This window comes from Solanum pennellii, chromosome 3, assembly GCF_001406875.1.
Source record: "Solanum pennellii chromosome 3, SPENNV200".
Lineage (NCBI taxonomy): Eukaryota > Viridiplantae > Streptophyta > Magnoliopsida > Solanales > Solanaceae > Solanum > Solanum pennellii.
In genome coordinates, this window is record NC_028639.1 from 64,778,703 (window position 1) to 64,801,453 (window position 22,751).

Below are 22,751 nucleotides of genomic sequence, written 5' to 3' on the forward strand. Positions count from 1 at the left end.
AACTTGTTGAATTGGTACACTCTATTCAAGTTTTAAACATTCTTATACAGTTTATGCAATACAAAAATGTGGTATAGTAAAAATAAGAAAATTAAAGAAAAAGATTGAATCTGACATAATAAAATTCGAATTATATTTAAAAAGAAAAAGGTTTCTCTCCCTTTAACTTTGGCTTGAGAAACAGAATTGATAAAGAAGCACAACAATACATTCGATTATTCAATTTTTTTGCGATATATATTCGATTAGTCAATTTAAGTTGAACTCTTTAAAATCTTTTTATTAATGATAAAATATTAGTATATGTTACTAGTGAATAAAGTTAAAACATAAAACATTTCGTAATGAATAAATTTCGTCCGTTCATTTAAATATTAAATGGACATACTAGATTATGTTAAAAATCTATAAATTGGTCCCTCCTATTCAATTTACCATATTTTATACATTTTCCTAGTGTGGTGACACTAGTATTAAGAACAAGGGTGCAAAGCCAAATTTACTACAAAAGTTTCTTGTTTTTAATTCTACAATAATGGCATCGATACTAAGTATGTATTTCATAACATTCTTTTACAATATTATCAATTTTTAAAATAATAAGCATAGCATAATTTCATTGTAAATGGTATTTCATGATAATTATATTGTATTTGATCTTTGAAGGTGAATTAGATGTATGGGAACATATAGACTCCAATATCATTTCATTAGGTACGTAATGTTTTCAGCCTACCTCAAGATTATATATATAATTTCTAAATTCTTTTGTCGTTTGGTTTTGAGTTAGTATGTACCCTGTGTGGTTACTAAAGATGATAAAATATATAAAAAGTTATTAAATACAATATAAATAAAAGAGTTGTGCATATAAAGATATTCAAACATATATTGATTTCATAGAGGAAAACATTTGATCAGTAATATGTAGACTTCCAACTAAGTTATATAATGTGATTTTTGAACTATTCTTAATAAAATTATGATAATCAGATATCATACAAATACAAATCAAGAGAAAGCATGCATAATAAAATAAAATAAATAATGCAATATAATTCTTATGACCTTAATGAAAATAGAAGAAATAATATTATGAAATCATTGCATTATCTTCTAAGTTTTTGTTGATATCCATTCCCACAAGTCATTCGCTATTCAATAGTCTTCATTTTATTCTTCAAGTCAAATTAAAGTATAAATATAATAAGTGTCAAAAATATAATAATATAAATTTACTTTTTTGTATAAAATCTTATGAATACAGTTGTTAAATTAATTTTAAAATTATGATAGTAAAATATTGTGAAGTAATGAAAACAAAGGTCATTAAGTTTTACATTAAAAAATATAATTGAATTGTTAGCTATCATATTTGATTATTTTATGATAAAAATGGAGAAGTAGGAGAAATCGTCAAAAAAAAAAATTAAAAAAAATTAGCCAACTATTACAATAAAGATGAAAAACTCAAGAGACTTAAATATTATTCATTAGATTTTAGTGTCATTTAAAAGCTTAAAGAAAGGATTTGTAATCGAAAATTCGTCCAAAAAATATAAATATTTAAATATCTTTAAGGAAGGAAAAGGTAAAGAAAAAATATTACATTTAGCAAAGTCATAAATTGCTATTTTGACCCAAAAAAATCACAAACTACAAAAAATTAGAAATTCATATTAACTCAAAATAACGAGAGCGCGGGTAAAAAAAAAATATAACATCTTTTTTATTATCTTAATCACAAAAATAGAAGAAAAAAATATAAAACTAATCATAATCATCTGAACTCTCGTTGACATCCACCCACACAAACCTATCATTATTTAGTAGTCTTTATTTTTTTAAAATAAAAATAAAAATATGAATATAATAAGTACAAAAAACATACTAACATAAAAATGTAAGTATTTTTACAAAATATATAATATAATTCTTTATATTATTTATATATAAATAATTCTTCCTCACAAACATAATTCACTAGGTTTTTGAGGTCATGCATCAGCTGTTATTATTTTGGTTGAAGTGTGAGCAAAGGGGAAAGTGTCATATCACCTATTAAATATCACCTATTAATAAAATCTTAGAAACTATACTCTCTCTTTATCTTTCACTTTCTCAAGTGTCTTTAACTTTTTTCTATTTATATTAGTATTTTATTGCACAATAAATTATTATTAAATTTATAATAACGACTTTTGAGTTTTTCTAACTGTAAAAAAATTTAGAAAATGTAATTAAGAAACAACTTTAGGTTTTCTAATATATTAATAAATAGAAAAAAATATCAAAAATTTTAAAAAAATAAAAAGGATAAATATTATTCTCAATTTTAAAGGCCTGCTGCCACATTACTTGTCTTTTAAGTGTAGCTTTATGTACAGACATATAGTGATAGATCTAATCTTAATAAGAAAAAAGATTAAAGATAGATAGTAATATTTTTTTGAAGCTCAAATATTTAAAAATAATATTAAAATATACAATCATTTCTCTTTTGATTATTGTTCAAATATTAGGTAAATAACTACAACAATAACAATTAAGAAAATATTTTTTTCATCAACATATTTTTATGGAGATAATAAACAAATACTTAGTTGAAATAACAAAAGTCATAGAAATAAGGATTGAACATTTCTAAATTGTTCTCACAAAATAATTTTAGTTTTCACCAAACTATATATTCATAAAAATAACACAACTTATCGAATGAATTAGATTATTAGTAATAGAAAAAGAATCAGAATGTTAATACATGAAATACACACACTAATGTAACATTTTCTCTAATTATATTTAAATAGCAGAATTGTTGTATATATATTATCTTTCAAGTTAAACAGTTATCAAATTACAATCATATCATTACTCCTATGATTACAAATATGAATAATAAAAAATGGGGGTTGATTTAACCCGAAAAGATATATAATTAATATTGAGGGTAAAATTTATTTACTTATTTATAATAAACTAAAACTGATTAAAATCTAGTTTTAGAATATTGAATAAATAAAAGTGATTAGACAAAAAAAGAATGTAATAATCGACAATAATATATTCACGAGAAAAATGATAACGGCTAATAAGTATGTATATAATACAACAATTAATGAGTACATAAAAGTAGGTCTTGTTAGTGGGTAATAAGTAAAAAATTAGTAATGTATGAATGGGAGTTGCATTTAAGATTTAAAAATATTAAACGTATTATTTGTGTACTTTTACTTTATTTTCTAACCAAACATCTTTAATAAATCCAATAATAATATACTATTCATCGTTCATCTTTTTTTTTTTAATGTGTATTATTATTATTATTTTGACAAATATGAAATTAAATAAATTCAAAAATTTTCTTATCTTCAAAAATAAATTTAATAACAATATATTATTCATCGTTCATTTTATTTATAATGTGTCTTAACATATTCAAATTTATTCATCTGACAAAATTAAATTTAAATAAATTCAAATTTTCTTATCTTCAAAATATGATATTTAAATATTAAAATTAAGAACAAACAATCAAACCATTTCCATTTTATTCTTATATGGTCATGTTAGTGTCCCAAAAGCTAATTTGGACCTTTGCAAAATAAAGAAAAATGTAAAAAAAACATCCAACCCCTATTTTATTGCTAATTAAAATCATTGTCCCACTAAAATATTTAATAAAAACACACCTTATCTAAATTAGTTGACAGTCTTATTGCTTTCAAAAGACACCCACATCCACCTGACATTTCCTTATTATAAAAAGGATGTTAATAATAATTAATACATTTAACCCTCTATGGCAAACATTAATGCATTAAAAAAAAAGTTTCTTTTACTTTGATTGGATATTGTTTTTATTTGGCACATTGCATAAAGTTAAGAGTAATTACTTATTAATATGTGCTAAGAGCCAAATGATACATACTACAGTACTCCTTATTAAATGTTCATGTACCATGTACTATTTTTATTTATGTATTACTTTTAACGTTTGACATATTTTGAAAAAATATTTTAAAATTAAAATTGTATTTAAACATGCATTTAACTTTTATAAAATGCATTCTCTTAAAAACTAGTCAAGACAATTTTTCTTCAAACTTAAAACTTATCTTAAATTTAAATTTATTTTTTAAAAAATAAGTAAGATTTCTAATCAAATTTAATCTTATTTAAAGAAAAAAAGATTCACGTTCAGACGAGTTTTAATATTAAGCGCTTGTTTGACAATATTACTAAAAATTAAACTGTTTTTAAAAAATATTTTGTAATATCAATCAGAATTTTTGTTTTTTTAAGACAAACATTGGTCAACCTTTCTTCAAGGTGAAGATCACTTTAATCTATATTTCTAAATTAGAAAAAAAAAAATTTTAGCAATGACTAAGAAAGTAGTCTCTAAAGTTAAAGATATCAATAGTTCTTTCAAAGATTCTCTCATTTCTAATAAATTTACCCAAGGGTATAGTTATAATAATCCTCCGATTCAAACTACTTTAATTATTTTCGAGCACTTTATATCTTTTTTAAAAACTTATCCACAATATCTATTTAAAGAATAGTCTAGTCCAATATTGCTTGTCCTTAAAATATTATATATATATATATATATATACACACACTTAGGAATTTGTTTTATTTGTATTAAAAATAAATAAATGAAAAAAGACAAGTGTGTAAACACAAATGAACTAATTTTAAGTGGCTTTTAAGTTTTTATTTTTTATTTTTTTAAACACTATAAACAAGCTAAAATAATTTTATCTTGAAATTATTTTTAAACAGAGAAAAATTATTTAATTACATAAACATTCATATTACGTTATTAGTTCTCCCTATAGGTAGAATTAGTTTTGCAAATCACATATTATCTTACTAATTAATAGTTTTAGATCATATTTTAAATTATATATATATTTATATATATATATATATATATATATATGCCTTATAAACTCTGGAATACAACTACGTAGTGAGAGAGGCGAGAACAGAGGAAAGAGAGACAAGCGAGAGATAGAGTCCCAAACGCATACAAATTACACTAGATACATTATCTATGATATCAAATACATTCCACATACATTATGAAATATAGGAATACACCGAGGGAGTCAACGCATCCTAGATACACTCAAATCCGCATAAACATATTGTTGTATCTAAAATAAATTACATTTAATTTTGATCTTATATATTTAAAATACATGTATATGAACGTAACACATCAATATATTTAAGGCCAAAAGACTATCACAGACGCTAAATTTAAAGAACTCACAAAAATACATGTAATTAAATCGTAACTAATAAAATTTATATCATTTACACTTAACAATAAATAAATCCAAACGGGGCCTTAACATGATCAACAAAATATAAAATAAATAAGTCCACTAACCAATTCATCACGTCATCACTCCACTAACCTCACAAAAATACCACTCCATGAACTCCACTAGAATCATCATATATATAGAGAGAATATATGAATAGTACAAGTCAAATAACAAATAATTACACAAAATATTATAATAATTATTTTTTCTTTTAATTTTTAACGAGTGTTTGGATTTAGTTTTGGGATATTGCTTTTAGTTTGTTTTGCTGTTGAAATATATTTATAAAACTTTAAAACGATTTTGACGTTGACATAACATGTGGAAATCGATTAAAATATGGATAAAATATATTCTCTTGATAGATAATCATGAAAGTAATAAACAATAAAGAGTTAAAATTCATTGTGGCCAAAATCTAATGATTGTAATTCATTAATTACAACCTTACAAGTTATCAGGGTTTAAAATTTATTTAGTGATGATATAAATTATATTTACATAATCTAAATACTTAGAAAATAATTATATAGATAGATATTAATTGGTAATATAATTAAAGTAAGAAGAATTACAAAATCAAATGAAGAATTTTGATAATTTTGTATTTAATATAAGATACCGTATATATATGAAGTAAAATTTAGAATTACGATATGTGTGTTTTAATTCAATACCAGATATTAGTATCATTTGAGGGTGCATTGGTTCACCATTTAGTTGGTTGGGGCACATCTAATTTATTTGACTATAATATCACCGTTTTAGGGTGTACTAATTCTCGATTTAATTAATTACACTGAATCTATTTTCTTGGCTCAAATATCACCATTTTAGGGTGCATTGGTTTTCCACTTGATTGGTTGGGGTGCATCGAATTTAATTTCTCGACTCAAATATCACGGCTTTATGGTGCATTTGTTTTCCATTTACTTGGTTCGGGTGGCACTAAATCTAATTTCTTGGCTCAATATCTTCTAGTTTAATTAGTTTTTCTTTTATCATTATCTTCGTACTTATTGATCTTCAATTATATCGTGTCTTCACGTCAAAAAACATAAATAATTAGGGCAATCTGTTAAATTTATAATATAGTTGACTCTAACTTCAGTACAGTATTACCGACTAACGTATAGTCAAATCAAAATTTGAGAATTCAATATTTAATATTATCTTTTAACTATAGATTATCGAAATCAAAGTTTAAAATTTTTATATTTAATATCTACATTTACTGCCGATTACCGAATATGAGATTAGTTAAAATATACCATACTTAATAACAACCTAATGAAAATAGTAATATGGTCTAATAACTTAATACTCCATCAATCCCACACACAATACCGATTGGAAAAAAACATCCAAACAAATATATTCACAGTAAATAAAATAAAATAAAGCAAAACAATATATAGAAAAAACAAAATCAAGCTACAATAGAGTATTATTATTATGACTCCTCCTTTGCTAAACCCTATTAATTTAATTATGATTAATTAAAGAATGCATTTAATATGATTAATAATCCACGTCATCATCCAGCTTGTTACAAGCCAGTCAACGTCCGTGATATGTCCACATCAGCATCCGAGTTGGACTCGCGTCCAAACAAAAAGGACACAGTAGGGGCTAAGTTGTCATTTTCAACGACCTACCCTTGCTATATAACACACAGTCTCACCTCAATTTTCATTTGTTTATAGATTTTCTCTCTCTACAAATCACAGTCTTCACCCCTCACTCCTTTTCTCTCTCTAGCTCTCTCTCTCTCAGTACTTTTTCTGCCGTTTTTTTTCTATTAATTTTCTGTGTACGTTTTGGGTGCTGTGGTTTACTGGAGAGAACGGAATTTGGCTTTTACGGCGGCGACGTCTTTTGAGGTAACGATCGGATTAGGGTTTGTAGGTTTTACTGTTTGCTTTTATGTTTCTGCTGTTAGGTTACTTCTGTTTGTGTTTGTGCTTAGTTTGTGGTGTTTTGGTTGGATAGATCTGTTCTCGTTGAGTATTTGGGTTAGTTTTTTCGTCGATCCGGGTTTTTTGTTGTGAGTTTTACTCGGTGAGTTTTTCATTGCTGCTGTTGTTGTTGAGTTTGCTTCATGATCAGATCTTTTAGGTTTTCACGTTTAGTCGCTAGCGTTGCTGTTTGTGTTTTTACAAATGTATTTAAGTTTTAGGTTAGTGATAGGGTGAACTTTTTGCTAGTTTTTTTTTATCTCCTTTTTTATACACTTTTGTGTTTTTGAAAGACATGTATGTAGCTTCTTTAGGTTTTGATGTTGGTATTTTTTTTTTTTTTGGTTATGAGGACATTGGTTGTATAGGCATTAAAGTTTTGAAGAGATGTGGTTGCTCTCTGTTTAACATTATTGAATGTTTTTTTCGATCATTGTTGTTTGATATCTGTAGGTGATAAGATGGTGAGGAAGAGGAGAACTGAGTTACCTGGTTCAGGTGAGAGCTCTGGGTCTCAAGAAACTGTTGGGGGACAGGGTCGTGGCCAGTATCCACCCCAGCAGCAACAACAAGGTGGATACCAAGGTGGAGGACAGGGTCGTGGCATGCGTCCACCACCACAGCATCAACAACAATTAGGTGGCTACCAAGGTGGAGGGCAGGGTCGTGGCCAGCGTCCACCCCAGCAGCATCAACATGAAGGTGGCTACCAAGGTGGAGGACAGGGTCGCGGCATGGGTCCTCCTCCCCAGCAGTCACAACAAGAAGGTGGCTACCAAGGTGGTGGACAGGGTCGTGGCCAGCGCCCACCACAGCAGCTACAACAAGAAGGTGGTTACCAAGGTGGAGGAAGAGGTTGGAGGCCACAACAGGGAGGATATGGTGGCCGTGGTAGTGGAGGAGCTCCACGTGGTGGAATGGCCCCTCAACAGCCATATGGTGGACAGGCTGAATACTATCAGCAGGGCAGAGGGACTCAGCAGCATCAACAACGAGGTGGAGGACCACTCCAGCAACATGGTGGCATAGGTGGCCGTGGAGCACCTTCTGGTGGGCCTTCTAGGCCACCAATTCCCGAGCTGCACCAAGCAACCACACAGACTCAACATCAAGCTGTAATGACTACTCAGCCCATTACTTATGGAAGACCAGCTGACACATCCATGGAAGTGGGTTCCTCATCTGAGCCACCTGAGATGTCAGCTCTGCAAGTGACACAACAGTTCCAGCAACTGGCTGTGCAGCCAGAAGCAGCTGCAACCCATACAATTCCACCTGTGTCAAGCAAATCACTAAGGTTTCCGCTGCGTCCAGGGAAGGGAAAGTTTGGTCAGAGTTGCATAGTGAAAGCCAATCACTTCTTTGCTGAGCTGCCTGACAAAGACTTGCATCAGTATGATGTGAGTGCTCTAACTTTGTATTGTATTGTTCTATCATGGCATATTTTGTATTGTCCCAATGTTTTTTCATTTGTTTGGGGTTATGGGTCCTGTGGTTTGTCATATCTATTGTTAATCATTATTCAGGTCACCATTACTCCAGAAGTATCTTCACGAGGGGTCAACCGTGCTGTCATGGCACAGCTGGTGCTTCTTTACCAAGAATCTCATCTTGGAAAGAGACTTCCAGCTTATGATGGAAGGAAAAGTCTATACACTGCAGGGCCCCTTCCATTTGTTCAAAAAGAGTTCAAAATCACTCTTACTGATGATGAGGATGGGCCTGGTGGTGCCAGGTATGTATGGCTGCTGTGTCAAGTAGTTGCTTGTTCAGTTTCTAGCAAATCTGATGTTTGCCTTTTTGGTTATTTATTGGAACAGGAGGGATAGGGAATTCAAAGTTGTGATCAAATTCGCTTCCCGAGCCGATCTTCATCACTTAGGGATGTTTTTAGAAGGGAGGCAGGCTGATGCACCCCAGGAGGCGCTGCAGGTTCTGGATATTGTGCTGCGTGAGTTGCCAACATCTAAGTATGTTCTTTTTTAATGCAATACATGTTTCTGTAGTTTTGGTTCATTGTCATGATGATGTACAGAGAAATGTTTACTTGTGAATATCATTTTTATATATTTCGATACTTTGCTGGATGTCAGGTATTGTCCTGTAGGTCGTTCTTTCTATTCTCCTAATTTAGGGAGACGACAACCATTGGGAGAGGGTTTAGAGAGCTGGCGGGGTTTCTATCAAAGTATTCGCCCTACACAAATGGGATTATCATTGAACATCGGTATGTGGAGTCTTGACTTTTTCTGGAGCTGAGTTGTTTTCTATTTTCTTTGAAATTTTACTTCTGAAAACGCCCTACAGCTATTAAAATAATCATATGTTCGATTTTGTGCATCAATGTACAGACATGTCTTCCACTTCCTTCATTGAGCCATTGCTGGTCGTTGATTTTGTGGCACAGCTTCTGAACCGGGATGTGTCATCTAGACCACTGTCTGATGCTGACCGTGTAAAGGTGAACTTTTGTATTTTTTTTTAGTAGAATGTTCTGAAGTTCTGATTATTGTTTAGATGTTTGTCTTCCTTTTCATCTAGTTATAGCTTGTACCAGGTTGTGTTGTGTTACGTTGGTCATGCTTCGTGATTAATGTTTTTTATCCGACATTGTAATTAATGATGTTGAGCTGAGCTGCAGATCAAAAAAGCACTGAGAGGTGTGAAGGTGGAGGTTACTCATCGTGGAAATATGCGGCGGAAGTACCGCATCGCCAATTTAACATCTCAAGCAACAAGAGAGTTAACGTATGTGGGCTTAGTTTTAGTTTTTTGATAACTGTTGTATAAAGTCATATTATGTGTAGCTGCAAGCAGTGGTGTTTCTGCATTCTGCCTTTCTATTTTTCTGTAAGATTATCTTCGATTTTTCTTGGTGCTGATCCTTGTTTTTTTCTTTGTTTTATCCTTTGTTTTGTGGTAGTTTCCCTGTTGATGAAAAGGGCACTTTGAAATCTGTAATTGAATATTTTCGAGAAACTTATGGGTTTGTAATTCAGCATACCCAGTGGCCTTGTCTGCAAGTTGGAAATCAGCAGAGACCTAATTACTTGCCAATGGAAGTTAGTGCCTCTCTCTCTGAAAACTAGCCATCTTTGATTATATTATCAATTCTTCAAGCTAAACATATATCATGGTGCAGGTCTGCAAGATTGTAGAGGGACAAAGGTACTCAAAGCGCTTGAATGAGAAACAGATAACGGCACTTCTGAAAGTGACCTGCCAGCGCCCCCAAGAAAGGGAGCGTGATATTCTTGAGGTTAGATCTTTGCCTCTTTTGTTTATTTATATGTCTGTGGAACATTTATTTGGATTGTGGTGTAGTTGAGTAATTGATTGTCTGCTTTATATTTTGATATATATTCTTCTATGACTGATGTGTGTTTAAATTAATTGTTATTGGTGCTTGGTATTCTGTTTCTAAGTTGCTGACTTCATGTTAATTGGTGTTTTTGTTCTGGTATGAAATGCATGTTGGTTTGTATGTTTTTAGGAGTGATATAATGCGTCAATATGATGAGTTGGTGGAAAAAAGAGAACTTGACTATGAGTATCTAATATACTTTTGTGATTTATAGCTGCACGGGTGGTTATGTAGTTGAAGAATTTAATGTCCTGTTGTTTCGTTCTTATGATCTATGTGATAAATAATGTTAGATCTCCTTTAGGCTATGCATTTGTCATGATCGTCGAAAGAAGATTTCTTTAAGGCCAGTGAATCGTCATATGTTGTGTTAGAGCTTGGAAAATAATTTCTGGTCGCTGTGTCTTGGTTTATTACGAAAATTTATAATCAGTTCATGACAATAATATGTTTGTGATGAAAATTCACTTCAATTTATTTTCCTTTCTCTGTCAGACTGTGAAGCATAATGCCTATGCTGAGGACAAATATGCGAAGGAGTTTGGCATTAAGATTAGCGACAAGTTGGCACAAGTTGAGGCTCGTATTTTGCCTCCACCTTGGGTAAGTTAGGCTCTTCATGGTTTGAGGGGGGGGGGATGGTTTTACAACCCCTGGACATACCATTCTTTCTACAGTTCAATTTGTGGAGTGGAGGAGTTTCAGTTAGGTTTGGATAATGAGTGTGTATTTTCTGCAGCTTAAATATCACGATAATGGCCGAGAAAAAGATTGTCTGCCACAAGTTGGTCAATGGAACATGATGAACAAGGTAGGTGCTGCTTTTGACACGTTTTAACTTTTCTGTCTTTTGTTTTGTTTTAGTTTCTATTCAGTTAATTTGCATCTATTGGTGTGCATCAGTAGAAAACCTGTGTTGTATTTTGCTTTTATCAATTTTATTCAATGAAAACACCAGATGTATATTTTCTAGTATACACTATTCTGGCGGTTGTCGTGAGGCTGTTTTTCTTTGTTTTGCTATGCCTAAAATAGTATCCCTTACTTACTACTGACAGAAAATGGTTAATGGAGGAACTGTTGCCAATTGGATCTGCATAAACTTTTCTCGCAATGTGCAAGACACTGTTGCACATGGGTTTTGTTCTGAGCTTGCACAAATGTGTGGAATATCTGGAATGGTAAGTACGCACGTTGCAGCCCTTTTTTTTTTCTTTGTATGTACTCGGTCTCTAACTTAATATATTTGATGTTTTTTAGAACTTCAACCCGAATCCTGTTCTGCCTCCTGTAAGTGCACGCCCTGATCAGGTTGAGAGAGTTTTGAAAACTCGATTTCATGATGCCATGACAAAGCTGCAGCCGCTATCGAAGGAGCTTGATCTCCTGGTCGCTATCTTGCCAGACAATAATGGCTCTCTTTATGGTATAAAGGAGATAGACATCTTATGTTCTATAGCAGAATTTTGGATTATGCAGTGGCTGAATTTTTTATTCTTGACCAGGTGATCTGAAACGGATTTGTGAGACTGAGCTTGGAGTTGTTTCACAGTGCTGTTTGACAAAACATGTATTTAAGATGAGCAAACAGTATCTAGCCAATGTAGCACTGAAAATTAATGTTAAGGTGGGAGGAAGAAACACTGTGCTAGTTGATGCAATATCTAGGCGAATTCCCCTTGTCAGCGACCGTCCTACAATCATTTTTGGTGCAGATGTCACCCATCCCCACCCTGGAGAGGACTCGAGCCCATCCATTGCTGCGGTAGGATGGTTGAACACTTTGATTTTCAGTGTGTTGACCAAATCTTTTGAGGAAATGTGAAATAATTTGTCTTTGCAGGTGGTTGCTTCTCAAGATTGGCCTGAGATTACTAAGTATGCTGGTCTAGTTTCTGCTCAAGCCCATAGGCAAGAGCTTATTCAGGATCTGTACACAACTAAGCAAGATCCTGTTAAAGGGACTGTGTCCGGCGGCATGATTAAGTATGATAATTTTATTGCTTTATTTTTTCTAATATTTCTGTTTACCTGAGTTTTTAGCTGTTTGTGTCTCCCTTTGGTTTTTGCGGGAGGATCAAATTCGTTTTATGATATTCTAACTTTTCGTCTTCATGTTTTCTTATTTCTGATTATTCAGGGACTTACTTATCTCCTTCCGAAGAGCTACTGGGCAAAAACCTCAGAGAATCATTTTCTACAGGTATTGTGATATAATGCCCTGACAAGTGCAGTACGAATTACTTCTCCTTTGGCTTAACTGAAATACTTTCTCCTTCAGGGATGGTGTTAGTGAAGGGCAATTTTATCAAGTTCTTCTTTATGAACTTGATGCCATACGTAAGGTATGTTCCTTTTTGTTATTGATACTAGTCTTTTTCTTAGTTCTAGATGTTGCTCATTTCCTTTTTTCTACTTTTATCTCTAACAAGTATTGAATTGACTTGAGCTGAATCTCAGGCATGTGCATCATTGGAGCCAAATTATCAGCCTCCAGTTACATTTGTTGTGGTTCAGAAACGACATCATACTAGACTTTTTGCTAACAACCACCGTGATAGAAATGCTGTTGATCGGAGCGGGAACATTATACCTGGTAATTGTTTTTCTAACTTCCTACTTTGGACATCTTGTACTTGATTTTGAATCTTATTGTGAAAACATAACCGTACAGGTACTGTTGTTGATTCGAAGATTTGCCACCCAACAGAGTTTGATTTCTATCTTTGTAGTCATGCTGGCATACAGGTGAAAGTTTTGTATCATGTATGACCATGATGTGGTCGAAGTCTAGGCGAGCTGTAGTGTAACAGATGTTTTGATTCTGTAGGGTACGAGTCGTCCAGCTCATTACCATGTTCTATGGGACGAGAACAAGTTTTCAGCTGATGGACTGCAGTCATTGACAAACAACCTGTGCTATACGTAAGTGTACTTCTGAATTTACCAGGTTTGTTCTGGAAATGTTCCTACTCAACTCATACTGATTCTCTTCATGTGTTCCTCTTTTTAGATATGCAAGGTGCACACGCTCAGTCTCCATTGGTATGCCCTTACACTTGTTTATAGATTTCTAGCCAGTTTATTTTTAGTCTCCTTTTTTTATTTACTTCTCCCAGCAATGACTTGTTTATCTTTAGTGAATAATATAGTTTTATTCCTGTCAGTCCCTCCGGCCTATTATGCACATTTGGCAGCTTTTCGTGCTCGTTTCTATATGGAGCCTGAGACATCCGACGGTGGATCAGTAACAAGCGGAGCTGCTGGCAGAGGGGTTGGTGCAGGAGCTGCTGGAAGGAATACACGAGCACCAGGTGCAGGTTCTGCTGTTAGACCTCTTCCTGCTCTCAAGGATAACGTGAAGAGGGTCATGTTCTATTGCTAGAGTCTCAACAAACAGAAGCTTCCTTGAAGACTTCATTTGGCGCATGCCCTTTTGGTTTCTGTGTTTTGCGATTAAACAAAATTTTATCTGGTTCGACTTGCCCTAATATTTGTGACATTGATGCCAGAAAACTATTTAGAGTTTGTAGTATTGAGCCGCCCTACTAGATTGTTATATAACTGTTGGGAGCATTCTGGTGTTCTTCATAGCCTGTGTAATGATGAATACTATGCAAAAAATTTATGCTTGTTTTTAATATGGTCCAATTTGGGTCTTACTTTCATGTACGACTTTACTTCAGCTGTTCAGTTCCCCCTTCCCCATAGCTTCCAACTGAATATTAAATTATGTTGTGATAACTTATGAATCTAAGTGTTTTGATCATCGAGTTTAACTATTTTACGATTTTCGTGGAATTATATAGGTGGATCTAGTGGGTGCTTTTGTTTTGGCTTTTCCCATAATCTATTATTTTGTTCTTTTAACTCTTGTTTCGGCTCTTGTTGCAACTGCAATATAAAACTCACATATTAATATCACTGTTATATCTTATAAGACTTGAGATATGGCATACGCTAGGCCACTGCGTGAAAGAGAAGAGTAGGGGGCAGGTGAATTTTTGTACGTAAACTAGGAAAAGAATAAATCTCAGCAAAGACAAGTCGATGAAAAAAGAAAATATTGGAAAGCACTTGAAACACAAAACCAAAAGATTTGATGTTATACGAAGAGGGAATTCTTTACTTATTGTCTCCATCTTTCTTCTTGCCACTTTTGGCACCATGGAATCTCTTTTTCTTGGCTTCTACACTCCCTAATTGGCTCATATCATATTCCCTTTTCCATGTGTTTTTCTCTTTTCATTCAACCCTTTCCTTATATAAAGCATTTTGCAACCATCATTTATCACAACTCAAAGCATCAAGGACCCCCACAGCAAGTTTCCACCTACTTTCTTCGTTGAACTTGAAATCATAATGGCTACTACACCAGTTGCTGATAGCATGCCTGATGCTTTGAAACAAAGCCGATATCATATGAAGAGATGTTTCGCTAGGTGACCACCCCCTTCTTGTTCCTTTTTCTGCACTCTACGCGTTTATGCCGAATGCTAACTAGTTAGTTATTTTTTTTCTTCTTCATTGGATGTCAAAGGTTCATTGCTACGGGAAGTAGGCTGATGAAGTTGAAAAATTTAATGGAAGAAATAGAAAATACTATTGAAGACAAGGCAGAAAGAACCAAGGTCTTGGAAGGTTCACTTGGACAAACGTTGAGTTCCACACAGGTCAGCACCATTTACCAACATAATTGAAAAAAAAAAAAAGATTTGACTACAAGGCCTAATGATTTTCTTTGAAATTTTCAGGAGGCAGCTGTTGTGCCACCTTATGTTGCTTTTGCTGTAAGGCACAATCCTGGTTGCTGGGATTATGTCAAAGTTAACGCGGACAATCTCTCTGTGGAAGCTATTTCACCCAAAGAATATCTCAAATTCAAAGAAATGATCTTTGATGAGGAATGGTAAGGGGAGAATTGTATCATTGTAAAGCCACACTTTTGTAACATTCAAGATTATGTTTGATGGTTAAATGTGTAATCAGGGCAAAGGATGATAATGCACTAGAAGTAGATTTTGGTGCTTTTGACTACTCCAATCCTCGACTAGCCCTTTCTTCTTCTGTTGGAAATGGGCTTAACTTCGTCTCAAAAGTTATGTCTTCAAAGCTTGGTGGAAAGCCAGAGGAAGCTCAACCTTTGCTTGATTACTTACTAGCTCTTAATCATCAAGGAGAGGTATGAAAATGGAAAGTTACACTTTCTTTCCTCTTCAGGAATGATATAATGAGATGTAAATATTGAAACTTTGCAGAATCTAATGATCAATGAGAATCTAAATAGTGTCTCTAAGCTTCAAGCAGCACTTATAGTAGCTGAAGTTTTTGTGTCTTCGTTCTCCAAAGACACACCGTATAAGAACTTTGAGCATAAGTAAGCTTCTCATATGCTTCCATTATGATACGCGATTTACCAAGAATATGCTGCCTTTTGATTCTTTATGTTTATGAAAAATCTAGGCTCAAAGAATGGGGCTTTGAGAAAGGATGGGGAGACTGTGCCGGAAGAGTAAGAGAGACAATGAGACTGGCGTCTGAGATACTCCAAGCTCCGGATCCCATAAATATGGAATCCTTTTTCAGCAGGCTTCCTACTACATTCAACATTGTCATCTTCTCCATTCATGGTTACTTTGGTCAAGCAGATGTTCTTGGTTTGCCCGATACTGGAGGCCAGGTCTACATTACACGATAATTGATTTCCTTTCCCCTCTAGTACCTTTATCGACACTTGCATTGTTGACATCAGATATGTACATAACAGGTTGTTTACATTCTGGATCAAGTAAGAGCTTTAGAGGAGGAAATGTTACGAAGAATCAAGCAGCAAGGCTTAAACATGAAGCCCAAGATTCTTGTGGTAAGTTATGCAAAGTTTTGAAGATCAGTGAGGAGATTAAGATAATGGAGATCATTGATTCTTGCTTCCATGATGTATGTAGGTCACTCGCCTCATACCAGATGCTCGAGGGACAACATGCAATCAGGAAATGGAGCCTATACTAAACTCATCCCATTCACACATCCTGAGAATCCCATTCAGGACTGAGAAAGGAGTTCTTCGCCAATGGGTTTCTCGGTTTGATATCTATCCTTACTTGGAGAACTACGCCAAGGCAAGTGTTCTGGAAGAACCTTTCACCTATCCATATGTTTTATTCCGTATTTTGAGCTAACCAGTTTGAATTGTCACGTATCTCGTCAGGATGCTACCGTTAAGATACTTGAGCTCATGGAAGGTAAACCAGACCTCATAATTGGAAACTACACTGATGGAAACTTAGTGGCATCTCTATTGGCCAACAAGCTTGGAGTAACTCAGGTTCCATAATTGGTCACTTTTGCTGCATTATTTTCTTGATGATTAAACGGAAAGATCTTATAAAATGATAAAACTTTAGGGAACCATTGCTCATGCATTAGAGAAAACAAAGTATGAAGATTCCGATGTCAAGTTGAAAGAATTTGATCCCAAGTACCACTTTTCTTGCCAATTTACTGCTGATTTATTGGCAATGAATGCTGCTGATTTTATCATCACCAGCACATATCAAGAAATTGCTGGAAGGTTAGCACCATCTCTTTCGGTATTTTTAGGTAACTTAACGATCACTAAAAGCCGCAACTTTCCTACTTCAGCGAGACAAGGCCTGGACAATATGAAAGCCACACAGCATTTACAATGCCAGGGCTTTACAGAGTTGTTTCAGGTATTAATGTCTTTGACCCAAAGTTCAACATTGCTTCTCCTGGGGCTGAACAGTCTGCCTATTTCCCCTTCACTGAGAGAAAGAAACGATTCGTTAAATTTGGTCCTGCTATTGAGGAATTACTTTACAGTAAAGAGGAAAACAATGAGCACATGTAAGCCTAAATGCCTCATTTCCTATTCTAAGCCTATTCCATTGCTTATACCGAATATTTGGTATTTATTGGAGATGTTTTTGTGGAACAGTGGATTTCTTGCAGATAGGAGAAGACCGATTATATTTTCAATGGCGAGATTTGATACAGTGAAGAATCTAACCGGTTTGACTGAGTGGTTTGGGAAGAATAAGAAGTTGCAGAACCTGGTAAACCTTGTTATTGTTGGTGGATTCTTCGATCCATCAAAATCAAAAGATCGAGAGGAGGCAGCTGAAATCAAGAAGATGCATGAATTGATTGAGAAATACAATCTCAAGGGACAAATGAGATGGATAGCAGCTCAAACAGATAAATATAGAAACAGTGAGCTATATAGAACTATCGCGGACACTAAGGGAGCTTTCGTTCAACCAGCTTTATACGAAGCATTTGGACTCACTGTTATTGAAGCAATGAACTGTGGATTGCCTACATTTGCTACAAATCAAGGTGGACCTGCAGAAATCATCGTTGATGGGGTTTCAGGCTTCCATATTGATCCTTACAATGGGGACGAGTCGAGCAATAAAATAGCTGATTTCTTTGAGAAATGCCAGGTTGATTCTATATATTGGAATAGGATATCGGAAGGTGGTCTCAAGCGCATTGAGGAATGGTAATAAACTAGCAAAGATAAAAATGCTTATCATCTTGTTTTCTCCATGATGTTTTATATTATTGCTTCGATGCAGTTATACATGGAAGATTTACGCTAACAAAGTGTTGAACATGGGATCAATCTACGGATTCTGGAGGCAATTCAACGTGGGGCAAAAGCAGGCTAAACAGAGATATTTTGAGATGTTTTACAATCCTCTCTTCAGGAAATTGGTAAGTTATAAATGTTGATTACACTTGCTAAGATCCACAAAAATGGAACAAAAAAAAAACACATATTGACTATGTTACTTATGCAATTTCACAGGCTAATAACGTTCCGATCCCATATGAAGAGCCCTTGCCAGTTGCACCATCAGATACTACTCAATCCCAAGAACAAAAGCTACCAGTTCCTGTTCCAACAGCTGTAGCAGAACTTCCAACATTACCAACGTAAGTTTCATTCGCCACATACCATTTAACTTTATTCACTACCTAGCGGAGACAGATGCAACTGTATATATATAGTAATAATAAACTGTCAAACTAAGAAAAATATTAAATTTTGAACTCATAATCTCAAAAGTACAATGTGTTCGATTGGAAAGATCTTTAAAGACTGACGACATTAAGTTAAAATCTTGGATCCGCCTCTGCTACTTAAAATGTGTTTTTTTCCTAATACAAGTATCTTGATTCTTGGATACAAAACAGAATTGCATCTCAGAAAACAGAACAAAAAGAAGAAGAGAAGCAGGTTGATACTACTACAACATCAACAACACAAATCGCGCAGCAAGCTACCCATTGGATTTGCCTATGTGTTTCTGCTTCAATCATCGTTTATGCTATGGTGAAATTGTATCGTATAGTTGAATGATCGAAAAATTAATTAACAAGTTCTCAAAATGTCAATGAAATAAAAGGAAAATCATCAAAGTGAGAAAATTCTAACCTATTTCTGGTTCATGAATGTTAACACTATTCTTGTACTGATGATCAATTACATTAATAAAAGTTACCAGGCATTATGGTTGCATTACACTTATATCATATGTTAATATCATATTTCCTTAAAGCTTAGTATATTGACAATGTAAAAAAATATTGTCTATTAGCTCACCTACAGGCTACATGTTAACTTATTACTCCTTCTGTTCCAATTTATTGTTATATAGTCATACTTAATACAAAGTTTACGAAAGAAAAACCTTTTGAAAAAATCCGATCTGATACATCATTAACATATCGTATCATGCTCTTCCCTACATGGGGCAGCCTAGCAGTCGATCATTACCCATACATGAATTAACAAAATCTTCCAACAGAAAAATAATATCCAAATAATTTTGCGAATTATTTCCTTCATCATAATTTATGTGATGATGTTTCACTTCACAGGAAAAATGAAAAACTTTTGAGACTGTAACTCATAATATACTGTACTTGTTCATTATTACAATAACAAAATTTTATTTTTACTTGTCACTTTTAATAATATTAAGAAAATACCATTAATTATTTATTTTCCAATACATTTTTCAAGGTTTAATACTAACATCAATTAATAGAAACAATGTGATAAAATAATTAGGACAATTATTATTTTCTAAATAAAAGTGTAACGTTCAAATTTAACAAATAAACGTAAATGATTTTTTTTTTTATGTCATGATTCACGAGGAACAAAAATCATGAATCATCATCCATCCATTTCTTCTTACAGAAATAGCAACCTCACATAATAAATACTTGCCCATAATGCAGATCGCCGATAGGAACAGTGAGAATGATACGATAGATATCAAATACAATAATTATTTTGATATCAATAATTTTAATACTATAATTATAATATTGTGGCATCTAGCATATGACAATTGATATACATATATATATATATAAACTTACTTGTACTTTTTTAAAAAATATTTCTACATGTATAATGGTTTTACATGAGATATTTTTTGAAAAGTCGAAATCATAATTCTCTATTATATAAATATAATATAAACTGAAATCGAATAAACTATGATTAATAATTTACCATACTTCAAAATAGTGAAACTGAACTTAAATAATTTGTTATTATGATTATAGAGTAAGAAAAAAGACCACAAATTATTGAACCAAGTTCTTTGATACATTACCATACTGCAGTAATGCTCGTCCCTACATGGAGCAGCCTAGCAATCGATCAATCACTCACATCACTCATCTGTCTCTAATGATGTTAGATCAAACAAATTATTTGTGAATATTATAAAAAATTATTAGAAAAATGCACAAATACCTCTTCAACCTATGTCTGAAATCTCAGAGAAACATTTATATTATACTAAGGTCTTATTACCCCTGAATTTATTTTATAAATAATTTTCTACTTCTTTTTGGTCTACGTGGCACTATCTTGTGGGTCCAATGCGCGTTGACATTTTTCTTCAAGCTAGTACCTCGTAGGTCGAAAAGAGATAAAAAAATTTTTATAAAATAAATTCAGGGGTAATAGGACCTTAGTATAGTATAGCATGTCTCTAAAATTTCGGACATAGGTTGAGGGGATACTAGTGCATTTCCAAAAATTATTCAAATATATTTATAGCATAATAATTCATTATTAAACACTTTTTTTATACATATATAGCAAGCTGGGCATTCAACATGTTACCTTCTGTTTTTTTAGAAAAAAAATAAAATATACGTACAGTATCAAATTAAATGCTGCTCCGTCATATTCGACTTTTTTCTTTTTTTTGTCGTTTATTTTTAAAATAGCAAAAATTGTTGAATAAAAGGTGGTGAAGAAAACACGCTAACTCCAACGAGTAATGACAATAGAAAAGGTCCAAAAACAATATTGTAGTATTACCGACAACAAATATATATTTACGAGAGGAAAAAAATATTTAAAATATATTTAAATTTTGATAGAAATTCTTATAATAATCTGTCAATCTCAAACTTTGGGCAAGATCTGTTACCTCTCTGGACTATTTAATAATGTATTTTAAGAATATACAAGTGTTCGACAAGTTACTATTTATAATGATGCAATATTTATGATGTACACGTGAACATCTATATATATTTAAAATACAATATTGAATAATGCAGAGGTAATAGGTCCTTAAAGTTTCTGATTGTTACATCAATTTCGGTCAAAGTTCGGATACATTTTAAACCCTTTTCACTGAGACATGAATGAAGAAAGTGCAGCTGGATGTCTTGATTGTCGTCTATTTCAATTTGTTTGACTTATTTTGATTTAATACAAAATTTATAAATATATTTTTTTAAATCTTATAATGTTTAATATAAAATAAAAAAGAAAAATAATGATTAAAACATATTAAAAAAGAAAGAAGGTTATAAATGAGAAATAGACTCATTGTTTGCCATTATTTGTATTATTACTTACCTTGACGAGTGTGAACGTCAAGCTTAATCAATATGGATTTAAAAAATTAAGCACATGCTTTATTTAATTCTGTTTCGAAAGAAGAAAGTCCCGTATCTTCTAACGTATCAAAATCATTATTTGGTCTCTAAAAACACACGAAAATGTGCATTTGATCACCTAACATGACAAAAAATAAATACTAATATTATATATTCCACTAAGGTGCGATTGAATCAATCCCCATGTGATACTCGTGATTTAGTAAATTAATGTTTAATAGTTGGTCAAGATACTTTAGAGATTGACATTATTGTATATAAAGGAGAGGTAGGAAGCCTATTTTCATATCATTAAGTTAAAAACACTAGCTAGCTTTTATACATCAAAGCATTATATTTGTTTATCAAGATGTCTACAAATTTTGGTAAAATTACTGTTGTAGCCAAAGACGGGATGACAAATTTAATCCGTTCGATTGCAGCAGAAAAGCATGAAGCTGGGCAACCATTTTATGTACTGGATTTAGCGACAATTGAGAGGCTTATGGACAAATGGAACCATTCTTTTCCAAATGTAAAGCCTTTTTATGCTGTCAAATGCAACACTGAAGCAGCACTTGTTACTAAACTAGCCAATTTGGGTGCTAATTTTGATTGTGCTAGCATACACGAGATTGACACTGTGTTAAGTCTCGGAATTAGCCCAAATCAAATCATTTTTGCTAACCCTTGCAAGTCTATTTCCCACATCAAGCATGCAGCTGCTGTTGGGGTCAATCTCACTACTTTTGATTCTAAGCTCGAAGTTGATAAGATCAAAAAATGGCACCCAAAGTGCCATTTATTGCTCCGAATCAAAGCCCCTAGTGCTAGCGGCTCCTTGCGTCCCATGGGGAAAAAATTCGGAGTATTGCCAGAAGAAATTGAACCACTCCTGCATTACGCTTGTAATGTGGCTGGTTTAAAAGTTGTAGGCGTTTCATTTCACGTTGGCTCTATAGCACAAGATCCCACCATTTATCGCCAAGCGATTGCCAATGCCAGGGCCGTGTTTGATATAGCTCATTATCTTGGAATTCCTAAAATGCAAATTCTAGACATTGGTGGTGGATTTAGATCTACCCCATTGTTCGAGGAAATAGCTAGTGTAGTAAACGAAGCAGTCCAAGATTTTTT

General features: G+C 33.0%; 3 protein-coding genes across 3 annotated transcripts in view; all 3 read left to right on the plus strand.

Annotated features, from left to right (window-relative positions):
• The first annotated feature begins 7,040 nt into the window (after positions 1-7,040).
• Positions 7,041-14,339, plus strand: LOC107014325 (protein argonaute 1-like). Its single transcript, XM_015214183.2, has 22 exons — positions 7,041-7,228; positions 7,757-8,703; positions 8,830-9,038; positions 9,124-9,273; positions 9,397-9,530; positions 9,655-9,764; positions 9,945-10,051; positions 10,227-10,365; positions 10,446-10,562; positions 11,163-11,270; positions 11,407-11,478; positions 11,726-11,848; positions 11,928-12,093; positions 12,173-12,432; positions 12,511-12,653; positions 12,808-12,870; positions 12,949-13,012; positions 13,128-13,263; positions 13,342-13,415; positions 13,498-13,592; positions 13,681-13,712; positions 13,835-14,339. Exons 2-22 carry the CDS (start codon positions 7,765-7,767, stop codon positions 14,050-14,052), a joined length of 3,459 nt encoding a protein of 1,152 aa, XP_015069669.1. The 5' UTR covers positions 7,041-7,228; positions 7,757-7,764; the 3' UTR covers positions 14,053-14,339.
• Positions 14,340-14,449: 110 nt separating this feature from the next.
• LOC107012422 (sucrose synthase 5-like) lies at positions 14,450-19,224 on the plus strand. The gene is made up of 15 exons (XM_015212266.2): positions 14,450-15,109; positions 15,208-15,340; positions 15,422-15,576; positions 15,657-15,849; positions 15,926-16,044; positions 16,131-16,347; positions 16,435-16,530; positions 16,613-16,786; positions 16,876-16,992; positions 17,072-17,238; positions 17,310-17,534; positions 17,626-18,192; positions 18,269-18,407; positions 18,502-18,629; positions 18,891-19,224. The coding sequence occupies exons 1-15, from the start codon at positions 15,030-15,032 to the stop codon at positions 19,054-19,056; spliced, it is 2,676 nt and encodes an 891-aa protein (XP_015067752.1). The 5' UTR covers positions 14,450-15,029; the 3' UTR covers positions 19,057-19,224.
• Positions 19,225-21,911: 2,687 nt separating this feature from the next.
• LOC107013893 (ornithine decarboxylase-like) overlaps positions 21,912-22,751 on the plus strand; it is a 14,510-nt gene continuing 13,670 nt past the window's right edge. Inside the window, exon 1 of the mRNA XM_027916002.1 lies at positions 21,912-22,744. Within this exon, the coding sequence (XP_027771803.1) occupies positions 21,985-22,744 (760 nt within the window). The 5' untranslated portion in view covers positions 21,912-21,984. The remainder of the gene's footprint in view (positions 22,745-22,751) is intronic.

Coding starts and splice junctions, on each gene's coding strand:
- LOC107014325 (XM_015214183.2), top strand. CDS start 7,765: ATGGTGAGGAAGAGGAGAACTGAGTTACCTGGTTCAGGTGAGAGCTCT. Junction 9,039..9,123: donor GATGGGCCTGGTGGTGCCAG/GTATGTATGGCT, acceptor TTATTGGAACAG/GAGGGATAGGGAATTCAAAG. Junction 11,479..11,725: donor AATGGAACATGATGAACAAG/GTAGGTGCTGCT, acceptor TACTACTGACAG/AAAATGGTTAATGGAGGAAC.
- LOC107012422 (XM_015212266.2), top strand. CDS start 15,030: ATGGCTACTACACCAGTTGCTGATAGCATGCCTGATGCTTTGAAACAA. Junction 15,110..15,207: donor ATGAAGAGATGTTTCGCTAG/GTGACCACCCCC, acceptor TGGATGTCAAAG/GTTCATTGCTACGGGAAGTA. Junction 18,193..18,268: donor CTCAAGCGCATTGAGGAATG/GTAATAAACTAG, acceptor GCTTCGATGCAG/TTATACATGGAAGATTTACG.